Raw genomic sequence first — 25,268 nt, forward strand, 5'->3', positions numbered from 1 at the left:
TATGAGTTGGAAAGTATATATTTTTACAGTTTCCAGCTCAGCTTCTCTTCAATGCAGTGTTTCCATTTCTGTGTACAGTACTTAAGAAGATGAGTTTGAGTTGCACTAAATGGAATGCAGATGTCTAAGACCAAAAAAAATAAAATAAACTAGACCTTCAGGTGTTCCCCTTCGAGTACTGCTTTTCTTATTTGGAAATTGTCTTCAACTGCTTGCAAATGCTAAGGAGTGGCCACATAAGCTGTTCAGGCCATTCAGAATTTAATTCCAATGCAAATTAAAATCACTCTCTGATAGCAGCAAGTATGAGGTTGAAAACAGGAAAAAATAAATAAGGAAAATTTAGTTTATGAATCAAAGAAAAAAAAATGGTAATATAGATCCAAAAGAATCTTCTAGGTTTAGCAGGGCAAGTAAAAACATTTAGTTTTGCAAGGGTAGTTATTTCTAAAATTGGGCTTACTCTAGTTCAGAAAAATCTCCCCAAAGACTCACAATTCTTCATGACAGCGAATGACTCCTCAGCCTGGGAGTGAGTGAGGTGTCAGGAGCCTCCAGCAGCTTGCTAGGTGGGCTACAAAGGAGCTCGTACAGCTTCACTGGCAGGTAAAGGTATTTTCCCCAGAGGAATATTATAGAAATTAAACTGTCTTTGACAAGTAGTTCAACTCTGATGAATTGACAAATATCAATCAAAAAATTCTTTGTAAGAAAATAAATAAATAAATAAACACATTCCTAAAGGAACTGCTATCATTTCGGCATTTTAAATTTTACATTTAAACACATACTGGGTGTGCTGCAGCACGACTGGTTTCTACCTTTTTCTACCCAGCCTTACTGCAGCAGAGCTGAACTACTTACTGATCAGTTTCTGCATGTATGTGTGCCCAATTCCCCTTGTGCTGTTTTCCTGGTTTTTTTTTTTTTTTTTCATAAGGTGGCAAATATCACACCAGGACTATACTGAGGTGAGCAGGATTAGTAGCAGGAGATGAGTAGTAGGAGAGCCTGACCCTTTTTGAACCTCCTCAAGTCCTACACTAAGATGCATCTTCAAATTCAAACTGTGATCCTTCCAACTTCTGTCCTGGAGCTTCTGGGTACAGCATGAGTGCTTACGCAGGACATAAAGTCTTCTCAGCAAGGAGGTATCTAGATATGCCTCTTTAAACCCCCAAACCTCTCAGTTCTACACTGCTTTTTGATAAGATTTCGCTTGTTATTGCTATTGGGAAGTCTGTCGCATTTCAAAATGCCCGAACTCTGTTTGAAGTACGTAAGTGGAGGAACTAGCTGAAATTCAAGCCACCTTGCATAAGGCTGGGACTTGTTTGTTTTCAGCTACTTGCCAGAGTTATGTCAGCAGACCTTTTATTTGGATTATTGTGGTTGATGGTTGTTTTTTTCTTGTGCTAAAATCTTTCATATCACATGAAGCTGAAGTATATGTGAATACAAATACTGCTGATGATAATCACTCCATGGCAGGCTTTTTTTCCTCTTTCTTACTAATTCTCTTTGTAATTTCAAACCATAGTATTGTCCTTTTACATACTTTTCCAACTATAAAAACAGCTTATCAAATAACACAGACAGAATTTCTGAATGGTTTCAGTTCTGGCACTTCACAAAGAGCCAGGCGAGTGCAAATAACACAGAAGTTACTTAAAACATAATGTATATTAGGACTTGAAGTCAGCGATGGGCAGGCTAAACCCCTGCCTGATAATGAAAACCCTGGCACAGGTTCATGCGTACAGCTTCACCTGTCCCAGAACATCCTCAGTGCATTTGTGTCTCAAAGATTTTGCAAAACTCCTGTAGGTTTACAAAAGCAGCTGCCTCTGCTCCCTCCTCTCTCTCACTCCCCCTCTCACACCAGCAGAAGACATCTGAAGCAAGGCACAGGGAACGTGCCTGAACCGTAATGTTCTGGTGATGAAAGCAGTTGCTGTTTAGTGACCCTCATGCTCTTTAAAAGAAGCCTGAAAGGCCTGTGACAGATTTTTTGAGCTCTAGGCCACATTCTCCAACCTTTCTGTTATATAAAAGCATTTATATGGTGTCAGCAATATGCCTGCATGCTCTGGGGATACAGATTTTTTTCCTCCAACAATGATGCCTGAGGCTACTCTATCAAAGCAGCTTTTCTTCGGAATTGAGATCTAACTGATTTTTTAGGAGAGTATGTTTTATGGATTTTACCTGCGTTATCTTTTTCCCCAGCTAAAAAGGACATGCTAAAATCTATAATCACTATTCTGTTTCTTAGTTTATGATTAAAAAGCAATGAGTCTCCATAAAACAGCATGTCCAAGGGGAGCACAATATGCAAGTCAGCATTTTGCAGTAACATTACAACATTGCTGCATATGTCCCTGTTGCCTTTCACTTTCTTCTAGCAAGCCTGTTCACAAATATGAATAGTTATGTTTCTGAAAGTTATTTTGAACACTTAAACGGAATTTACATCTGTGTTTCTGAGATCTGAAAGAAGATGTGTAGTTGGAATTTTGAAAGCTTTAAGCAGATAGCTAGCATTAACAATTAAAATGTAAGGCAAAACACATACTGCATAAATTAGTAAGGGATTCAGGAACATAGGCGTGCAGAGACATCTGACTGTTCTTGTGCATTAGGTGATGATCTTAACTTCAGCATTTAAACTCCACCTAATTCCTTCAGCTTCTTCGTTTTTGCATATGGCAATAGGCATTCTTGTCATTTAAGGGAAAAAGAAAGAGCATAAAACTACAGCAGAGAGTTATAGTTGTACACCTGATATTGTGGATTTTCACATAGGCAGGTAGCAGGAATTTATCTCTCAGTTTAATAAAGGGCAGGGGAAAAAAAAAAAAAAAAGAAACAGAGAGGTTACTTGCAAGAAGCATCACTGATACCATGAACCATGGCCAAAAGAAGTTTATCTGTAAGGCAATGTCTGTGCAGATTGAAAGTTTTTGCTGGTTTTATCTAATTTAGTGACAGAGGAGTGTAATCTGCTGTTTAAAAATTCAGCATTTAATTTTCATCTAAAATTTAGATATTTCACTCTCCGTGGTCCCTGACCATCCACGGCGCTGGTAGGCTTGTTGCTCTCATAGCTTCGTTTCCTTCCCAGAGAAACTGGGATGTGGGAGGAAGAAGAGAGGGAGCGGGAGGGGAGATGCTGCACTTGTCTCTACCTGGAGTTAAGGCCCAGGTGGCATATTATCTGGATCTGGTTGGTGGGGAACGTATCCAGCTTCCACATCATAGGAGAAGCAATCTGCCACATCAGGCACATAAAGTCCGTACACAGTCAGAGGAAAAGACATCGGCGTCTTTGAAGACCTGCAGAGGGAGGTCCCATCTGACTCAGTACAGCATTTAAGAGAGCTAAATTATTGCCACATAAGATAGCTATTTTATTTTCTTTTAGGTTCTGCTCTTAACCTAATACTCTCCACCCTCTCTAGCATTCAGAAAGGAACTAAGTACATTAGAGATGGGCTTGCGATGAAGTTCACCAACTTCACTGGGGCTCGGCAAGGACCAGCTGCGCAGAAAAAATGGGAGTTTTCCTTCTCAACAGATGTTGAGAGAACCCTTTCCTCCTTGTAAGAAAGAAAATGATGGCGTGTGGACTGAGTGGCACACCAAACAAGAACCCAACAAGCCAACACCCTCCTCACAATGCAGTATTTCTTCCTATTTCTTGATCAGGGATTAATTGCCCTCTATGAAAGAAAAAAATGTCATTTATAAAACCAAGTGTATTTTCTCCAACCAGTCAGTTACGCTCATCAGCAGCTGCTCAGAAACACTCAGGGCTGGTATCTCCTCAGCTTTAGCTTGTTGTGGGCAGTCAGTCGACTCTCTCATGTCTGTCCAGACCCAAACTGTGATCAAACTTTGAAGTTTGATCTCTCTGATATTTCTCCCTATCTTTCAAACTGGCTTGAAGCTATCTAGGAATATATATATGGAACTGCATATCAATTCTTTATTCAAAAGTAGGGGGTGAAATTCCACAGCAGCTGAACAAGCACCAAGTCTGAATAATATGACTTTGTTCTCTTAAGACACCAGGCCAAAAAAAAAAAAAGAGAAAACATAAAATAATTAAAATATAATTATTTTAAATAAAGGGTGAATAAAATATAATGGAAGAAACTCTGAGGAAATTTATTTAGCATTTTAATTAAAACTATAAATTCCGATAATGAACACTTATTGGAAAATGTAAAGGAAAGGGCTATTACAAAAAGTAAATGAAACTAGACCAGTCTGCAGAAAATAAAAAAATAATGGATTTTAAAAGCCATTTAAAACTATTTTGAAAGATCTGTTCCAATATGTTTGAGATTTATTTATCGTGGAAGATTAGAAATTGGAATTTTATTCATTATCATCTGTGTTGAACCAAATGACAAAGGACCACAATTAAAATTAAGATCCCCTGGCACTAGGAGCTGTACTGTAGCATAGTTTAGGCTTCAAGGCCTTGATTCTCCTTGTGACCAGCTTCTCCTGATTGCCTTTTGTGCCGTGATGTCAAGGTAGGAGGCCGAGCCTCCAAATATTCATCTTACGCTTTGCCAAACTTTGCTCTTCTTAATTAAAGGAACGGTGATTATGGTCTGACTTCGGCTTCCAGCATCCAGGATTTCTGCTCTTCCTCCCTCCCTCCCTCCTCATGTCCTTCCCTTTCATGCTCCCAAATGTAACAGTCTTTGAAAAAAAACACTTATTCTTATCACAAGAAAGATCAAAAAAGAGACTCTCCAAAACTGCACAGTCTCATTTCAATACGCCAGACGAAATAGATAAATTTTAAATCCTCAATACTCAAAAATACTCAATTTTAGTCGTTTATCTCTTGTCCTGGGCTGAAATATAGGAGTTTGAAGAATTTTCTCCCTCTTGAAGTCTCATTTTGTATGGAAATACCAGAGGTGAGCTCTGCCTCACCACTAGCAAAAGCAATGAGCTGTACCAAGGGAAACTGCTGTAGGATCAAGTGGTTCAAACGAAATTATGATTTCAACTGGAGCAGTGTACCTCTGATAGCCAGCGTTGCCTAGCTATTAGAATTTGGGTAATTTTCACATGTGAAAGTGTCTGAAATTATCCATTCAGATGCTGCTATTCATAAAAGACTACCAAAATCAAGGCAATTTAATCAAACATCAGGTTTGACAGAATTGTTTTTCTGAAGTTAAGTAGAATCGGTCATGCCTGCGCCAGCGCTATTTATCCTGGCTTCCTTTCATTTACAACAGAACATTGTCCACGTACAACTCAGAAACTCGTGTGTAGATATTTTGTGCAGTTAGGTGTTTAAGCGTGGTGCTTATACAGCACGTGTAATTGCAGAAGTACTTCTGAAAATCTGTGGTTAGGTGATTTTGGATCTCAGGTAACTCTGCTTGGATGTTCATGAGGCAGTCTAACTCGTGTAACTGCAGAAATGCTCCTGAAAATGTGTGTTTAGATGATTTTAGACCTCGGGTAACTCTGCTTGGACGTTTCCAGCTGGGGAAACTGAGGCACGGCCCTGAGGAGCCATTTTGTGAAGGAGCCCGGCGGCGGCAGCCCTCACGCCACGACGCAGCGGGACGGAGCCTGCTGGGCACGGGGCGAGCCCGGAGCCCCCCTCACGGCCCGGGGCACCCCGGCGGCTCCCCGCAGCCTCCCTGGGCTCGTTCCCCTCACGGCCCTGAGGGAAAAGCGGGCGGGAGCGCGGCTCCGCGCTCAGCCTCGCCCTCTGCAGGCACGGCTCGCCTTTCTCCTCAGCGGGAGGGCGGCCAGCGGCTGCCGGCAGGGACGGGGAGAGGGCAGCGGTCCCCCCAAAGCACGGCGCAGCGCGCTCCCGGCCCTCTCACGCAGCCCCCCCCCCCCCCATCCCCACGGCTCGGCAGCGCGCTTCCCCCCCCGGCGCCGCCAGGGCGCGCTCCCGAGCCGCGGGCGCCGCCTCCCGCCGCCGCCCGCCAGGTGGCGCCGCCGCCCCGCGAGCTGACGGCCGCCGCCTCGCCCCGCCCCTCCGGGCACGTCCCCAGCAGGGCGGGGCGCGGGGCAGGCGGGAGGGCGCGGGCGGCGCTGCGCGCGCACCTCGGGGCGCTGGCCGGGGCGGGGCCACGCCCCCTCCTCCTCCCCCCCCCCCCCTTCTCCCGCCCTGAGCGCGCGAGCTTCTGGAAAGGGCGGGCTCGGGCGCGCGCTGGGGCCGTTGGGCGCGCGGGCGGCGGCCATTGTTGGCGGGAAGGGAGGGCGGGAAGCCGCCCCGCCCCCCCCTCCCTCCTCGCACAGCCCCGCCGCCAGCATGGCGGCCCCTGGGGGGGCGGCAGTGGGCTCTGCCCTTGGCCTTAAAAATGTGAAGACAGCATTCCCTGCCCTGTGATTTCTGTTGAAATAAAGCTTGCCCGCGCAAAGGGTGGAAAGTCGTTTTTTGTTAAAGTTACTCTGCTAAATACTAAGAGCCTGGGTGCGGTCTGATGGCGTGAGGGTTATAACGGTAACAAATTGCTCTGTGGGCTGAAGCGCAGAAAGCATTTCTTTGTTCTTTCTCAGTTGTGTGATTTTTAGGGGAAAAAAGTCTTTGTGCTGCCTGTGAATGGGCGGGGGTCGAGTATTGTGTCCCCGAAATTCCAGGGAGGCTCTCTGGATGTGGAAGCTGCTGCTTCAGAATGAGGTTCATCACGAACCACCATGGTGTTACGAGTGCGTCTGTCATAAATGCACAGAGTCTGTGCCTCAGGAGTTTCAAGACTGGTTAATACAGTCATGGATTAAAAATATATGTATAATATTAATAGATACTTAACTCAGAGCAAATCCATAGATAGCGTTTAATCTATGTTAAGACTTGGTGGTTAAACATGGATACTTGGGTGTCAAACTTTGGTGAAGATTTGGGATTGTGCATAATTGCTTTTCTGGGCTTGGGACTAATGTCTTCTCCTTACTGTTAGCTGGATGAAAATCAGGATGTCGTTTAGAAGGGTTATTACAGTCTTCAGGTATTCTCTCGCTCTACCATAATTCACGTTCTGCCTTTTTCCCTATCACCAGGTATTCAAAACCACCAAAGATTCTTCCCTTTTGCAGAGCTTTCCTTGAGTATTCTTTTAATACAGGAGTGTGCCTTTCATCAGTTATTTTCTCTATTAATTTCTAATTTCTGCTTAGAAAGGTATTGCTAGCCTGGTTATTTCTCTTCAACAGTAGATCATGAGAACTTTTGGGCAGGGGATAATACCAAATTTGAAAGAACCCCATGAATGCCTGTGAGTCTTGGAAAGTACTCTTTTTGTCCTGTACATTTTTTCTTTTATTTTGGTCTTTTGTCGTAAGTATAATGACAGTACAAGTGCCATTTTACCAGTTTCATATTTGTCAAGAGCGGCTTTATTAATTGTGCGTTATATATAGGCCCCACGGAAGTACCATATGATTCTTACCCTAAAAAAAAACAAAACAAACAAACAAACAAAAACAACAGTGAACAGCTGTGCCATAATACATGGAAGCATTTGTTATTACCAATTATTTTTTATTATGTTTTAAGTATTCTGGCACTTAGCATTTCACGATAGGCTCTTCATATACGTAGAGCAATTTGCCGGCTGTTGCTGCACCCCTGTCTTTATCCTTTACCATCTTAATCTCTAGAATCTGTTCTGGAGTTGTTCTAGGAGATGTTGACATCGGTATTTTCAGAAAAATGACTCGAGTGTAGTGTCAGACTGCCGGGGTGTCCCTGGCGCTGGCAGGCAGGGATCGATTCACCGCTCTCAGCACCTGTAATGCCCTTTGGCTGCACGCCCAGCACCAGCTTTCATCAGAGTGCGCTCTGACAGCTGACTGATCAGCGCCGGTTATCAAGGCAGTAGACAAATCCTCACTTAATTCAACTATTAACTAATAATATCGTCTTAATAATTTTAGTTACTCTTTTACTAGTACTAAACAAAGGCCTACTTTAGCTGTAGCAGTAATGAGGAAAGCACAGCATGCCACAGCGACCTGTTAACAGTTACCTGCTGCCCACAGCTGACAGCGGGGCAAGTGGGGTGCCCATGCTGGCTCGGGTTGCTCCAGGTAGATCAGTGCTCACCCGGCTCCAGTTTGGGGTATGCCACGCAGCTCACTTTGTTCAGGGGCCAGCAGCAAGAGGAAGGCACTGGCGCTTCCTCCAGCGTGTCTGTGCTGCAGTTAAGCCTGGTGGTGACTTTTCTTCTGGGGTCTTTGAAGGCTTTTCCCCAAAGTTTGCTTTACACTTGATGGGCTTTGTGTCTGACGTCTCCTAAGTGTTACATGGGCCGTGAGATCGTTTTTGATAATAGCAGCACTGTCGCTTGTATCTACTGTTACTCTTCTTGATGTTATTTTTGCCTGTTAATCTCCAGGGATTTACATTTTCATGTTGCTTTTGAATTACTGATCTCCAGGCAAACACTGTGCTTTCCACAAGTCTCACTTGTTTCCCTTTCTCATATTGACCAGAGTAAAGTTTATTCTGTACACATCAGTGTCCGACATGGTCATGGCACAGGGGAGTCCTCTGTGGGCTCCACATGGGAATTTGTCTACCCTGCGCTCTTCTAAATGATAATGACTTTCAGTATGGGAGAAACATGTTCTCATTTCCACACAGAACAGAAAAGAGCAAGGATCTGATGAGGACTCAGCATGTCTCCATAAAGGTTTCCTTATTTTAGTATAAGGAGGGATTTATGTAGCATGCAAGCACAGCGTTTGAGCTTTAAGGCTTGTTAGCATTTAAAATGCTACTGAGGTAGCAGCAATTCAGTCTTTGGAAAAGAAATGTGTGGGATTTTTTTAATCCCTACTCATGCACTGAGATGCAACATGCCCTGTTTTTCACTGGTATCTTGAAAGGCCTAGATCAGACTAGAGCATTTATTCACTACAATGGTCTGGTGTTTAGACTATGCCACTTATTAAGCAAAGACCTCAAACATCACCCCCAAAAAATCATTAATTCTTAAGTGTTGGACGTCCATCGAGCTGTGCTCACATTTAGTGTAAGATGGATGTTTCACAGTGGGCAGCGGACCTTGCAGCAGTTTGTAGTGTAAATGTCCAGGTGAAAGTGCCCAAATGGAGGAGCTCTGCTTGTCATGTTTTTGTTGGCTATGATCCAAGAGTACACCCAGAATTACACTGATTTGTTAGTATGTTTGGGTCAAAACCACAATAATCTGGGACACAGTCAGAATTTGTCTGCAGGATGTAAAAGTCCTGTTCAATTTGCTGTCCGTCCTTGTGATACAGATATAACTTGCAGGTTATGGTACTGAAAGCTGGCATAGCATCCCGTGTGTAATGCCAGTTGTTTTATTCCTCAGTTCTTACACCCTTTCTTCAGGCATCAGCTGCTGACCACTATCTGAGACTGGCTATTAGGCTAGTTGGGCATTGATAAATTAGGGGGTTTTGTTATTTTCTGGGCTGTTTTCTCAGTTTAAGGTCTCCTGGTTGTTTTTTTTCCTGTGTATGCCAAAATGAAATAATTCAATCTAGGACTAAGAGCTTGTTGCTAACCTTAACTGGGAGGCTGATTAGTTGGGGCTGATTATTGAGTCACTTTGATGGACGTACAGCCTACATGTATATCCCAAGATGAACGTTGTCACAAAACGCGATGGTGGCTGCTGCTTTCTTTGTAAAGAAGGAAGTGCTGTATTTCCATTTTCCAGTTAAGTGGTTTGTCCTCCCCAGAAGAGAAGGGCGCGGATTTCTCAACTGTTAGAAAACATAGGCTAGTGTCTTTCAACGTTCTGGAAGAGTTTCTGGTAAGTTTTTATGTGCATAGGTTCTCCTCTTGCAGCTCTGCCTGTGCAAAAATAATTCAAGATTTGTTGGACAAATAAGAGATGTGTGTGATGGAAGTAACTCATCTGTTTAGCCTGGGGATGAAGTCCTGTTTGCTGTAGGACCAGGAAGACCAGTACAGTAGTCTTAGCAAGTCTCATATGTTTCATGGAGCATAGTTTCTGGTGAAAACTCAACACTTCTGCTCTGTTGCCATCAAGGCAGGTGTCATAACAGATAAAGTGGATTATTGTTGCGCTTATTTCCTCTTCAGCAAGAAAGAGGAGGGACTTCCTGCACAGCCAGGTGTACCCAGTACCAAAATCCTACTATTCTCCCTGCTGAGGGCTGATATAAAATACATTAGGCCAAAAATGAGGCTGAGCCCAGTTCTTCTGCATCCTGGCTAAGCACAATGACCTATACACTTTCTTTAAGAGAACAGTCCCATTGCAATCTGAAAAGTAGTTTATTGGTGCAAATAAACACATTTGGGAGAAGGCTCTGTAAGTTTCCTTTTAGAGTATGTAACTTCTTACAGATCTAGTGGCAAGAGGCCCCTCAGCTTTGGTGAAACCTGGTCTGAAACACACGGTTAGTCAACAAACATTGCAGGGAGATACAAATAGGCATGTTACATATTCAAGTTGCATTTTCAAGGTAGTCATGGTATGAGTTAGTGTATTTTGAAGTTAGTAATTTCTGGTTAAGTAGAAGTTAAATGCGTCATTACCTGTGTGCGTGAACTATTTTGACATTGGCGATCGCTAATGGTGATGCTCAGATAAAACCACTGCTGCAGAAGGTGCCAAACTAAATGCAAAAGGACAGTTGGGAATTTGCTGCACAGAGCAGGAGTGTTTGGGATACAAGAAGTACAACTCACTTCCTCCACACCTTGCAGTGAAGGATGTGGTAGAATAGATAAATGGTGAGCTGGCGTCTGGTCTGAAGCAGCTGAAGATGGGATAACCCAAGAGGATAATTCATATGCTGAAACGGGAGCAGATGTCAATTCAGACAGCTTGTTTGGCCGTTCGGTGCCAGTCCTGTAGCATGTGTCGGCAGTGCAGGCTTGTCAGACAGCCTGTTTGTGAAATTTGGTGTTGCCTGACATCATAATTTGTTAGAAGGTGGAGAATTGTGCTGTAGGCGTTGTGAACTGGGAAAATAAAGAAGGGTTTTTTAATCATCTGAGCAAACCCAAATTAAAATTTTATGTTAAAAGCAACTGCATGCCATTTTACATTGTCATTTTGTAAATGAAAAGTCCAATATGAAACCAGTTGCTTTTGCTAACAAAACAAAAAAGCTCTGCAACGGGGTTTTCATACTAGGCTATCTGGAACAATGGGCTACTGCACTTCAAAACCCTGCAGTAGTGTACAGTTGTTTTTGAAAACATTTTGCCCCACACCTTTCCTTCAACTAAATTCCTTTCTTTTTACCTTCCTATCCCTCTCTCTTGTCAGAGGTGAAGTGCTATGCTGGCACATCCCTTTCAGCCCCAGAAATTAGCTCAGGTTTCTTCATCTGGGCAATGTTTCTGTAATCTAGTATTTGGAAGACTCCTTTGATACCAGTTTCAGTTCTGCCCAACTTAGAGCAGCAGCCCTTAAAAATTGATGTACGAACCCTTGAAAGAGGGGCACGACTTTAGGATTATATTCTTTTAGTTGATGGACATTACCACTATATGCCGTCCACACGATGTGCTCTAGGTGATCCTGCTGGCAGGGGGTTGGACTGGGTGATCTTCAGAGGTCCCTTCCAACCGCAGCCATTCTGTGACTATGTGAAATCAAGGTGTTGATTGCAAATTAGAGGCTGTATTTACCAACTCACTGTTTGAGAAATAAAGAGCTTTTATATATATATATAAACCAACTCTTTATATATATATATATACACATATATATATATCATATATATATATGTGAGTATTTTATATATATATATATGAGTATTTCTAAGATGGTTAGTTTCCCTTGAAAAAGTCAAATACTAGAAATGAGGTAAGGGTTGTATTATGCTACTTTCACTTAGTACCTCCTCTTTGAGTTCTTTTTCATGCTCGTTTTGCAACTTTTAATCCTTGGGGTTGGGGTGGAGAGAGAGGAGTATATATCCTTATGGTTCTATGTCTTGAAGTTAGTATTTCCACACTGTTTTTCTATATTATACTGTATTTATCTTCAAAGACGTAGTTAATGGTTTACTAGAACACAAACACATAGGTTATAGAAACCAACGGTTAAGCTTAGTGGAAGAAGACCAAGTCAGTGTTTCAGTCACAGCCGGGCACCCAGGAGGCTCCCTCTGAGCACCAGGCAGCACTTCTGTGCTGGGCGGGTGACGGAGCCCTGGCACAGGCTGCCCAGAGAGGCTGTGGGGTCTCCTCCTTGGAGATCTCCAAAAGCCGCCTGGACGTGGTCCTGGGCAGCCTGCTCTGGGTGTCCCTGCTTGGGGCAGGGGTGGCACCAGGGGCCTCCGGGGGGCCCTGCCAGCCTCAGCCAGCCTGTGATTAAGTGATGTGACAGTACTATGAAGGAAATGGAAGCCAGAAACAACCACAAGTGTCTTTAAAGATCAGTTTAATTTGCTCTAGAACATCAAACCTTCAGAAAGTTTGGTCAGATTCACATGCGCATGGCTTGTATCACTACTGAAAACCTTCCTGAAGAGTTCTGTAGCTTGAGACAGGCAGAGAAGCACAAAGGAGAAAGCAACTGGGCAAGAAGGAAAACGCAGCGCCATGCGCAGTCGTATTTAGGAAGTGTAAACATCATTGGTCTGGGGGAAAAGGGTTGATCCTATGAAATGTATTTCCTTTAAAACAGATTAAATTAACACTATGTTCATATTAGTATTTATGCCTTTTTTCTTTGGGAAGACTGCTGAGATGCTAATAGCCCATCTTAGGTGAATGCTTCCACGTTTGTGGATAAGAAAGATCCAGAACTCTGAACTTCATGCAGTGTCCCTGCAGATCTTTCCCAGCAACCTCGCTGTACTTGTGGTTTTGCCTACTGACATGAGAAATTAAAGAGACTTTCCTTGATCCGTTCTGATGGATAGCAGTATAATTGTTAGAAGTGGAAAGGCTGCTAGCTGCAGAGTTTGCTTTACCTGCTTCCAGGGAGGGAGGTGGCACGCAGTTGTCCATCTAAAGGCTCTGTAAATATTTAAGAAAAGCTATAGTGGGGTAGAAGGCAAAACTCCCTTTGAAATATTTTATCTTTAATATAGAAAGCATGCATAAATCTATTTTGAGAATAAGAGGCCTTTGTATTCTATATCCTTTTTTTTTTTTTTTTTAGAAGGATTATTTATATGGATCCAATCTGGCTTCCTTCCCCAGTCCCTGTAGGCAAAGCCACCAGTGGCTGAGAGACCTTTTATACAGAACTTCTTTTGAGAACAGAGGAGCCCCATCATTTCATTGCAGCAAGAGCAAAACATGGGTATTTGGTCTCTGAAATTCTTCCACAAAATCATTCTTTGTGGATCTCGCTTGTACATCAGAGAGAATTTTATCTAAACCAATTTACCATTAGGGAGGAGGATTAAATAGCACTGGCATTTTTATATTTGGAGGTTAGTAATTTATCACTAGAAGTTTTACAATACATTAATTAACAGAACAATTGGACCTATTGAATGTTTCTGAAGGGAAAGCCACATGTTATCAGATAAATTTAGAGTTGTGTAATTTTCTCATAACCCTTCCCTTGGAAGCCTTGCTGCTTCCAGTATAGGATGAGGTCTGGCAGCAAGGTTAACCCTGACCTCTGAGTGTTCTATATGGACTTGTTCATTTTTGCCACATTCTTTCAGTTTAAATTTAGATTTGCTGGCAGCTATTATGCCTATTGCAACAAGCTTCATGGGCAAAACACTGACACAAATATGCCTTTAATCACAGATGTTTTTGCTGAATAAGATTAGTGAAGAACACTTGAAAGCTGAGAAACAGGGTGCAGAAGCCTTTGGTCGAAAAGGCACAAATAGTTGAATGTCTGGAATGTATTTACTTCTCAATCTAAGGAATGAACAAGTAATTGTTTAGAAGATGGACCGTAATCTTGTACCCAGTTTTACCTCTGTAATTTGTTATTGGTAGCAATGAAATTCCAGCTATGTAAGTGAACACAGAGTCTGCTTGTGAAAGTACGTGTAACAAAACGTTAAGCTTGCTGTTCGAAAATAAGCTATGATTGCCATACGAAGTAGCCATCTATAACTAAATCTTATGTTTGGCTGATTACTAAATGTATTGTACTAAACATTACACAGTTGGTTTAGTTCTTTGTATACAATAACTATCTGAAGTATACTAGCTGCATTAATAACTGCTTTAATTTTAAAGAAGTGCATCCCACTTAGCTTATAATTAGCACAGAGGACAATACTTCTGTATTTTAGATTTTTAATCTTTTTGTCTAAAAGAGTATATGTGACTTGAGGAATCTATGTGACAAAGCAGTTGACATTCAAGACCAATATGTCTTTTCTCTGCTTAATGTGTGGCATGATCTTCCCAAACGAAGTCGCTCCACCTCGAAAAAATTGTTTAACAGGATACTCTGGTCTTATTTTCTACTACTGTTCATCTGTCTAGGGTTGTCCAAGGTGGAACTAACAAAAAGCGTTCCTGTAATGCCCTTCTGTCTCTAAGCCTTTCAGGTTCTTCAAGAGATAACAGTATTCCTATGCGCTGCTCGAGTGAGTGGCTCCAACAAATAAAAAGGATACAGAAAGGAGTGTTCTCCCTGTACACCTTTTTTAGGGGGAAGAACAGTGAATAAAACAGCCTGTGGTTCTTAGATACGTTAGACTCAGGCTTTTTCCCTCCTGAAGGGCAAGATGCAAAAGCTTCCAGAGATGCTCCCACCCCACTGCCTCTGCGGTTGGTATGGGCAGGATACACTGCAACTGAAAAGTGCTCTTCTGAGCGCTTCCACAGCATCCAGCCTCGTTACTAGGGCAAAACACTGACAAACTGTGTTCCTTGTGAATGGATTAGGCAGAATTTATTCTCTTGTTAGAAGTCCTACTGTGCAAGCTGTATATTTCTGAATGTAAGTAGCATCATGTTTCAGCAGGAATTTCAGGCGACCTTTGAAATATGTAGCCAATCAGCACTTATTCCAAATGGCACTTTTGTGCTGAGTTTCCAATTAGTCAATGGCATTTGTTAAGTAGGCCCATTTAGCTTTATTTTGAAGGATAATGAAAACTCATCTTTTTCCTCATCCCCTTCATTCAGTAGACACACTACAGAGTCCTACTGAACTAGAAAAGACAGAACTTAATGGAGAAAAATGGAGTTATAGTGTGGGGAAACGTGAATTTCTAAGAAATGACTCTGGTCTGACTTCTGTTACTGTAAAACAAGAAACTTAGTAAAATAAATAAAAAATAAATTCAGGGGTTGGCCCATTCAGAAGCATCACAAAGTACTGATGAGTGCTAGAAATATTGATCCAGTAGGTAAGTATTAATCAAATGCAACAGCTAAATGTGCCTCATGGAGCTGTACTGTTTATTGTAACACTATATCACACATGTTTAGTATTACATGCATTTGAAATCTTCATCAGAAATATTTATAAGCCTTTCTTAATGTCTCCATGATTTTTCATCTTCCTATCTAAATTATTGAGATACTTGTGCAACCCCCAGAAATACAGAAATTAAATAATATTTTCTTTCATTTCCTTCACATTTCCTGCATAAGATCATCTTGCTCAGAAAGGATTCAACAAGAGGAGTGCCTTTTGATACTCACTTTCTGGGGAGCATCCTGTATTTTACTTTAGAATGTTTAGGAAGACAATGGGAAGTAATAAACTAATTGTTTAAATGAATTTAATAGCTACAGAGTTGAAATAGAGCTTAACACTTTGAACAGTATTTCAGAAAGAATATTCAGTTAGAGCTCATAAAAAATTGAAAATTGTAAAGATTTGGAAAATTAAAGATATTTAAGTTTCTGTGTTTCTAAACAATGCCCGCTAAAAGAATACCAGCTTCTCCTTCTGTTGGTGATGTGGGACTGGGTGTCTGAAGATCTGCAGAGGCAGACTCAGTTGTGGTGGTGAAGATGTGCAATTCCATTAGAAATAAGATGTGTCAATGTGATACTGCAGTGAGCCTTCTGGATTCTATTTGTAATGTTTTTTTCTATGATAGTGAACAAATTACAATTTTTTTTTTCTGTACTACTTGCTAAACCATCATAAGGAAATAAATCACCACAAAGTTTTGTCAAGTTAGAATAATAATAATATTTATCTAGCTCCCCTGTGTATTGTGGAATGTTGGTATGATACTCAGAGGATTTTGGCAGGCTGGCAATGTAATACTATTGTTTGTATGCACAGTCTCTTAAAACTGATTGCCGTAAAATGATCCTCTGTGCAAAAATCTGTTGTTTCTGAAAATAAGGAATATTAAAGAACTGAAAGCAGCTTCAGGACAGAGACTAATGCGTGGACCTGTAACTGCCCCATGGTGACAGGGAGGTCACTGTGACTGTATTTTTCTTGGGAATCTTTATAAGTGATTTGAATGAGAAAAATGAGGTTTAACACAGCAGCATGCACAGGGATTGCTTTGGGAAGATACTCAATGGGAGTCCCTGAAAGGCACTTTGAGGAACAAAGGAACAAGAAAAGTATTTTTGGCAGTTGCGGTAGAGGATTAAAGTTTTCATTATACAGTGAAACAGTTTAGATAAATAGGGAAAATGCATCCATCAAAACAGAAAATGTTTGAGACCAAGGAAATATTCTGACTATCCAGGAAGATTTTCCTGATGGATATACAGAAGAAAGTTACAAGACTTAATTAGGTCTGTATTTATAGTAAGGAATAAAATACAGGTATGTGATGACCTTCATTTTTCTGATCCTTCTTGACAGTAAGCAATCAATGGAGATGCTAAAATGGAAGTTGGTTAAGGACGAGACATTGAAGTTATTTTGGTTTCAGCCTTGGTTATGTGTAGCTTGAGCTGGCAGTGGTTCACCCAAGATGAAGTGTTAGAAAGCACTTCAGACGCAGAGGTGGAGCACGATCATTTGGGTATGAAGAGCAACCATGAATATGTTTCATAAGGACTGGAGTGTAGTTGAAACGTTCTAAATGGAGAAAGTTACCTGTGGACAGAGAAAATGCTGGTCAGCGTTCTTCTTGCAGACTAGCCAGAAAAATGAGTCTTCAAGTCACAAAAAGCTTGGATGCTTTAAGACTTAACGTATGTTTGATTTGTTTTAGACCCAACCAGAAAAAGGATCTGAATGGTCAGACTCTATGTCATGTCTTATGAAGAAACTGGAACAGCTGAATTTAGATATTGAAGAAGCTCTGAGTGCTGGCTCTTCTCCCTCCAGCACTCCCTCTACCAAAAGGCACAAGCAACTGGTAAGAACGTGTGTGTCATATGATATGTTTCTAACATTTAGCTATCAGATGCTCATCGAGTGATGGTTTTCAGATTTGGTTGTGCTTCTGGGTAGGTTGAGGAGCTCAGCTTCAGGGATGAAGTAACTTAAAGATTTGACTCAATAATAACAAACCTCATGAGCTGCTTAGACACAGCTACAGGCCAAGTAAACAAATGTCATAGGATTGAACTTGTCAACGTGTCTTAAAACCATTAAACACCCTTTTCAGAGGGGAATTTGGATCTAGGTGATTGCATTTGATGTAATTTTTCAGGATAGAAAATTGTGAATTAGAAGTGTCACTGTTAGCCTATTTACACTTGTGCTGTTTATTTAAAGATGTAACAGCAGAAAAGGGTTCAATTAATATTTGTGGGTATTATGTTTTATTTAGAAATGCATTACTGTATTTAAGAATATTTTGTGATGGCAGGTGTCATCAGTTACCCAAGCTATTTGTAGGGCAAACAGGAATAAGAAGGAACAATATAATTTTAGCAACTTTTGAACAAGCATTTTTTTAAATATAGAAGTAAGTAACTGGAAAGTGAACAGTGTGAGAAGTAGGAGTGTTTGTTCTCTGCTTTAGGCTATGATTAAAGTCAGTTCTTAAGATAGAGTTGTTTGGATTTGCAGCTCTGAATGTTAGTGCTGGCATGAAATTCCTGGAAGTTGAGCTTGTTTGAATGCTTTTCCCATCACTACTGCTTCATTTTGTCAAAATAAATTCTTTAAGTAAATGTCTGCAAAGATCACGGTGTAAATGTTTGCATCCTTCGAGTTGGGAAGCTCAGAATCATGCATCTCTCTTTGCAGTATGCATTTCCATATTCTGCAGTGACAATGTTAGGAAGAGTGGCCAGGCCTGTCCATCATTTCTTTCTTATTGTACATGTCAACAAGTCACGACCAGCTCTGTCCAACTGAATTCATTTCAACATTCACTTGTCTTGACTCGCCGGTCTGTTAGTGGGCAGTGTTCTGTGTTCTTGTAGGAGACTGCTCAATGTCTTCTGTCAGAATGCAGTGGCAATGTAGTCTGCTTTTTAGCCTGAAAGAGAAATCGAAGCCATCAGAGTTCAAGCACTTCCCTTTGAGAGCCAGTCTGATTTTGCTAACTGGTGATCCAAACACCTGTGATTTTATGGCTGTGACTGTTCTCCTGAGGCAAAAGCCATGGTTTGGTTAGGCAAAGGTATCAGTACTCAAACCATTTCTGAACAAGGGAATTGTCTGTCCTACTTTAAATGCCTAAGAATTAGTTGCCTCCAAATTGGTTGACCTCAACATATAGTCAAAGCAAAGTAATACATCCTCCTAAATCTCTCCATAAATTTACTGTGAAGAAGCTGATTTGGGAAGTCTCAGAATAACCGTCGCAGTGGGGAAGAAAAAGAACAAGCCAAGAGTTTTTGTACAAGTTATATGAGTAACTTATTTTTTATCAATTCATCCCATTTGGCATGGACCAAATAATATAGCTTAATATAGCTTGTAATTTGTTCCACATATTTACTCACAATGAAACTTGAATTGGAGGAAGGTCTATCTCACATATGTTTACTCGTAACTGTGTACATTTGGCTTCTACAAAATGATGAGCCACTCATGGGTTCTTCATATGTTTTTATCCTATTTACATTATATAAAGTGGGAATTGAAGCAAGAAATGATGACTAAAAAGAGATTTGGGGAGAAGTGCTCACAGATGCAAGGCCAACTTGTAGGTCTGAGGTTTCAAAAGTAGGTGACTACTGAATGAGTGGCAACATGTTTGCTGAAGCTGTTGCTCTGAAAATTGGTCTCTTGAGGGCATGGGCAATTTTAAACAGATGAAAGAGCATTTATTTTGTATGGCAGATGCTGTGTCTAAGGAATATATTCATAATTTAATCACTGGGTTGAGCCAGTTCATTTTTCTACTGAAGAATTTTTCATCTGCTCATGGCAGTAACTCTTAATACTTTATTATTCTTTAAGTTTTCCTATCATGAAGGTATCTGTCAATAATACTCTGTTGAGCAAATATTGCAGGAAGATGTCTAAATAATTGCTAGTTAATGAGAATAGATTTGGTGAATAGATACTATTGGAGTTACAGAGTGACAGTAGGGATGCCTAACAGTATTTTGGTGAATAAATTTAAGAAAATTTCTAAAACACATAATAACTTAGGAAAATGTTAAGAAGTTTCATTTCCCTTGGGCTGACTTTACATATGTGCAAAGTGCAAGTTACTGCTTAGGAAAGAGCATTGGGCAGTAGCACTGGCTGGATGACTCAGTATCTGATGCAGAAAAGAGATCAGAAGAAAATTCTGTCATCAAATTATTTTCTGAAACATTCTCTCACCAATGCTATAAATACGTGCTCTAAATACAAAAAGCTAGACTATTTGAATAGGCCAGCAGCAAAACATCTAGCTGTGGAGAACTGCAACTAATAGTACACATCCTCTCAAACCTGTACCTTTCCTATAAGAAAAGTCTTTTTTAGCAGTTTAAAAGAAGGTATTTTGTAAATGAAACAGCAGAGAGAGAACAGCATCACAGTAAGCGATGTGTTTATTGCATCTACTTCATTTCTATTTGATGTCTAACACTCAGTTTCAGTACAGAAAAACAAAAACAAAAACAAAAAACAGCAAAACAACCAGCAGCTCTGAAATCTGAAGAATGAGAATCACATTTTTTAGTTTGTCATATATCATTCACGGGTAGTAACACAGAAATTGCTTGATTATAATTACCCAATCTAATATTAGAGAGATGACTTTCATTGAACAAAACTTTATCTTACACATTCTCTCAGTTCTTTTTGCAATAATATATTGTCTACAAACATTTTCTGGCCACAGACTGATTCTCTCATCAGCTTTCCAAAGCCTCCTCATTTTAAAGCTTGAAGAATATTCTGACAGGGAACTGGGCAGTTGCCGTTACAGATCAGCAGCAAATTTGTCCTCTTGTGATGGAGAGCAGCCAGTAAATGGGCTGATTTGGACTGTAAATAACAGTTTGGGGCTGTTCTGCAGTGTATCCATGAGCCTGGTTCCCTGATTGCTCCAAACACAGATCCTCATAGAATCATAGAACAGCTTGGGATGGAAGACCTTAAAGATCATCTGGTTCCAACCCCCTGCCATGGGCAGAGACACCTCCCACCAGACCGGGTTGCCCAGGGCCTTGTCCAACCAGGCCTTGAACACCTCCAGGGATGGGGCAGCCACAGCTTCTCTGGGCAGCCTATGCCAGGGCCTCACCACCCTCTGAGTGAAGAATTTCTTCCTAATGTCTAATCTAAATCTCCCCTCTTTTAGTTTAAAACCATTCCCTCTTGTCCTAGCATTATCTGACTGAGCAGAAAGTCGCCATCATTTTTATAAGCCCCTTTAAGTATAGAAAAGCTGCAGTGAGGTCTCCCCAGAGCCTTCCCTTCTCCTGGCTGAACATTGCCAGCTCTCTCAGCCTGTCCCTATAGGAGAGGTGCTGCAGCCCTCTGATCATCTTCCTGGCTCTCCTGTGGACCCGCTATAACAGCCCCACATCCTTCTTGTGCTGGGGGCCCCAAACCTGGATGCACTGCTCCAGGTGGGGCCTCACAAGGGCAGAGCAGAGGGGGACAATCACATCCCTCCACCAACAGAGGTCACCCCTGTGTTGATGCAGCCCAGGACACAGTTGGCCTTCTGGGCTGCAAGCTCATGTCAAGCCAGCACTTCTGGCTCATGTCGAGCTTTTCATCCACCAGAACCTCCAAGTCCTTCTCTGCAGGGCTGCTCTCAATTTCTCCACCCACTCCATATTCATGTCTTGGATTACTGCAACCCAGGTGCAGCACCTTGCACTTGGACTTGTTGAACCTCATTAGGTTCACATAAGCCCACTTTTCTAGCTTGTCCAGGTCCCTTTGGATGGCATCCCTTCCTTCTGTTGTATCAACTGCACCACTCAGCTTGGTGTCATCTGCAAACTTGCTGAGGGTGCACTCGACCCCATTGTCTATGTCATTGATAAAAGTATTAAACAGTACCAGTCCCAAGACAGACCCCTAAGGGACACCGCTCGTCACCAGCCTCCACCTGGACATAGCCCATTGACCACAAGTCTCTGCGTTGTAGCCTTCAGGCCAATTCCTTATCCACTGAATGGCCCACCCATCAAATCCATCTCTCTCCGATTTAGAGATCAGGATGCCATATGGGATCATGTCAGAGGCCTTACAGAAGTCCAGGTAGATGACATCAGTCAGTCTTCCCTTGCCAACTGATGCAGTTACTCCACCGTAGAAGGCCACCAGATCGGTCAGGCATGATTTGCCCTTGTTGAAGCAATGCTGGCTACCTTGGATAACCTCCTTGTTTTGCATGTGCCTTAACATTGCTTCCAGGAGGATCTGTTCTTTGATCTTGCCAGGCACAGAGGTGAGGCTCACTGGTCTGTAGTTCCCAGGGTCTTCCTTTCTACCCTATTTAAAAATGGGAGTGATGTTTCCCTTTTTCCAGTCACCAGGGACTTCACCTGACTGCCAGGACTTTTCAAACATGATGGAGAGGGGCTTGGCAACTCCATCAGCCACTTCCATCAGGACCCTGGGATGCATGTCATCAGGCCCCATAGACGTGTACCTGTTCCATTTCATCAGGTGGTCTTGAACCTGCTCTTTGCTTACACTGGGAGGGACTTTCCTCCCTCAGCCGTCACCTGCAGGTTCAGGAAAACAAGAGATGTGGGAAGCCTGACTGGCAGTGAAGACAGGCAAAGAAATTGTTGGGTATCTCAGCCTTTTCAAGGCTGAATTGCAGCTTGGCTTGCTTCTTGCTCACACACCTTGTTGTTCTTCTGAAGCAAATCAGGATACATAGGGGAACATTGTGCAATTCAGTGTGGCCAGGTACCTGTTGGACAAAGAAAAGTGGATTTGGAAAGTTCAGGGTCTGTAATTTCAAAATGAGAGTTTGCTAGGTATCCATTTAAGTTATTTAAGTCATTCAGTTCCTTGATATTCAGGAAGATGTACAACTATTTACAAATTATCCAGTTGTATATACTAGCTATTAAGAAAACTGCTTTACACCAAAATTAAAAAATGTTGAAGCAGGTGTTTTTAGGAAAAAAGATTGAGGCCAAATGTTTACTTTACGTCACAGGAAAAAAAAAAAGTTTTAAAAAGATAAAAATCGAGTGCTTTTTTCTTGCAGTTCACATTAAAAATATTTATGACTTGCCTTTATTTACAGGGTTTTTAAAATTCTCTTACAGTGCCCTGTTCCAGTGGAGAAGAGCTTTTATGGAGATTATCAAGGAAAGGGATCTTGGAAAAACAGAAGAGTAGACTACCAGGATCTAGATTGTTTACCTTACCCAGTCTCAACTGGTGCACGACCTAAAACTGATGTAAGTAGCTCCTTCACATTTAGAACATTTTCTGACTCTGAGGTTGAGTACCTTGAAAATTTGTTATTTATTGTTAAAATCATCCATGTGTGTCTTCTAAGTAATTTGTTCTGCAAGTATTGCACTGCATGGAGGAATTCAGTATACGAAATGGGTACAGATAAAAGTTAAGTCAGTCTTCAGTGAGCCTCCAAGGCTGTTGGATTAATTTAATCTGGTTTTAGACAACTCTAACGAAGACTTCTACATCTGAACTAGTCACTTAGACTGCCTTTACAGTAAATGGAAAGAAACAGGCACTTCTAAAAAGTAGTTCGTCTCATCTGGAGTTTAAGTGTGGTAGATTCCAGGCATCAATGCTACCATTGGATCTTCATTGCTAATTTGAGAATAAGTGTCTTGTGATTTTTGTCTGGGTGTTGATATCCTCCCCCAGTCCGTGATGGATTCTACCCTGAATTCTCTGAGTGGAAGTGTTCAGCTCTGGTGGTTTAGTTAAGCCTTATTTCTAATCAATGATAGTTGTTTTTTGTTGTGTTTTTTTTTTTTTAATTATTATTTCTTTACAAGCTGATGCTGTAGTCTTCAGTGAGAGTCTGTTTAATCCATTAGAGGTATTTCCCAAAACGTTTTGATTCATTTCCTCAATAGCTAAATGTTGTTTTATTTCTGCATGTAAAAGTAAGCTATTTTAGGATCAGTGTCATAGTTCCAAAATGCAAATATTTTTGTCTCTCAGTTGTGAATTACTTGGGTGCCAGCAGTGTCCAGTAACATCACAGGACATAAAAATGGCTGCTTTTCATTGAATCCAATCTACTTCTGTTCTAGTATCCTTTCTTTGACAGTGGTTAACACTGGATATTCAGGAAAGCAGTGTAAGATCAGAGTAAGCAGATAGCATGCCATCTCAGTTTCCTGTGAGGTGTTTGTTGTGTAGACATGTTGAAGCCAGACTCCATATTACAGTTTTGAAATTAATAGCCCCTGAGGGTGGATTTTTTTTTTTGCCATTAAGTTGTCTTTTATATTCATTTTCTCTTTTGATATACAAAACATCTTGTAGCCACGAGTTCCAAGTTTAACTGTGGAGTTTGTAGGGGGCAAAAAAACCCCACCTGTTTCGTGTTGTAAATTTGCTGCTGGACTATTAACTTGGCTGCAATTCTTGCACTGTGAAAAACTGAATTATGGCAATCATGTAAGAAGTAGAGAATAATACCTAGGTCCATTTTTTTCCAGTGTGTCTGACTGTATTTATTGATAGTGAATTTTTATCTGTCTGTTTATCTTATGCTCATTCAGCTTCACAAGATTCTTTTGCAGCAAGTGGCGGCCAGTTTTTGTTTTTATTAACATCTGTAATTTAATATCGTCGGAGAACTGTCCCTTTTTATTCCTCCATTTTCCAGATCGTTTATGTGTATATTGAACATATATTTGTGAGACTGTCAGGTAATATCTGTTAACTGTAGAAGAAAAGCAACCGTTTGTTCCTGTTTTTTTTTTTGGTTGGTTGGTTGGTTGGTTGCTGTTGTTGTTTTTTTTCCTCTGCCTTTTAGTTAGCAGTGAAAAGAAGCTTTGATTTCTTGGCATCTTTTTTGGTATTCCTCCTTAGCAGCGCGGTAGGAGTCTGTGATAGATAACTTCATCAGAAGATTTCTGAAATGGAAGCATATTGTGTCTGCATGATCACTCAAAGAACTTTTCTAGATTACTGAGATGTGACCTCCAAAAGCCATACTCACAGTTCCCTGTTAGCCTCTGTTACTAGGCGTGTGTTTATTCTGCTCTTAAACATATTTTCTGGTACTTTTCAGTCCTACTTGCATCTCTTCCACAAACAGCTTCAGAGGCATTTTCAAATATTGGCATGCATATGCCACCCTCCATTCCTCTGATCCCAAAGTCAATAGCATTTAACAGTAATTATACATCAAATTAATAGCTCAGCAGTTCTCTTTCTCTTGATGGGGTGTTTATTTCAAGTTATCTACTCACTTTCAACAAAAGCAAAATTTCTTATGATGGTTTTAAAGATGCCTTTAATATATTGTTCACTTACCCAAAAATGATAGGCACGCACCATACAAATTATGTATTTTATGAAATGAGCCTACTCCTGTTCAATGAAGTGAAAATTCGAAGGTGTGCTCCACTTGCTTATTAATTGAAAACATTATTGTCTTCCCACTAGCCATTTCCTTTCCTCAGAAAATGGATTTGCTGTTTTCCATTTCTGCAAAAGCACAAACATCTGTTCTAGTTTGTTCTTTGTTCTAGCTGGAATAGATAGTAAAAAATTAGTAAAAAGAAAGATACTTGTCAGCTTTATTTGTTTTTTACCTCGGTCAAATGTTCAGGCATGTACAAGTAGCGTTGCTTAACTGCCTTCCCACTAATACTGTGTAAATATTTTTGAAGTGGTATTACAGTAATGCTGTTGTTTGGCTGGAAGTGTGTGGAAGAGAAGGCAGAAACATATATATATATATTTTTCTTTTCTAAAGTCTACATTTCACTTTTTGTTGAAATTCAGGAAGTATTAATGCAATAAATAGCAGTGAATAGCAGTTCCACAAATCTTTATAAGTACAGTCTA

General features: G+C 41.1%; 1 protein-coding gene across 2 annotated transcripts in view; it reads left to right on the forward strand.

Moving 5' to 3' along the window:
- STARD13 (StAR related lipid transfer domain containing 13) overlaps positions 1–25,268 on the forward strand; it is a 295,560-nt gene that overhangs the window by 54,935 nt on the left and 215,357 nt on the right. For both annotated transcript variants that reach the window (XM_048081200.2, XM_048081201.2), the window contains exons 3-4: positions 17,101–17,247; positions 22,532–22,666. In XM_048081200.2, the coding sequence (XP_047937157.2) occupies positions 17,101–17,247; positions 22,532–22,666 (282 nt within the window). The remainder of the gene's footprint in view (positions 1–17,100; positions 17,248–22,531; positions 22,667–25,268) is intronic.

The sequence above is a fragment of the Anser cygnoides genome, chromosome 1 (assembly GCF_040182565.1).
Source record: "Anser cygnoides isolate HZ-2024a breed goose chromosome 1, Taihu_goose_T2T_genome, whole genome shotgun sequence".
Lineage (NCBI taxonomy): Eukaryota > Metazoa > Chordata > Aves > Anseriformes > Anatidae > Anser > Anser cygnoides.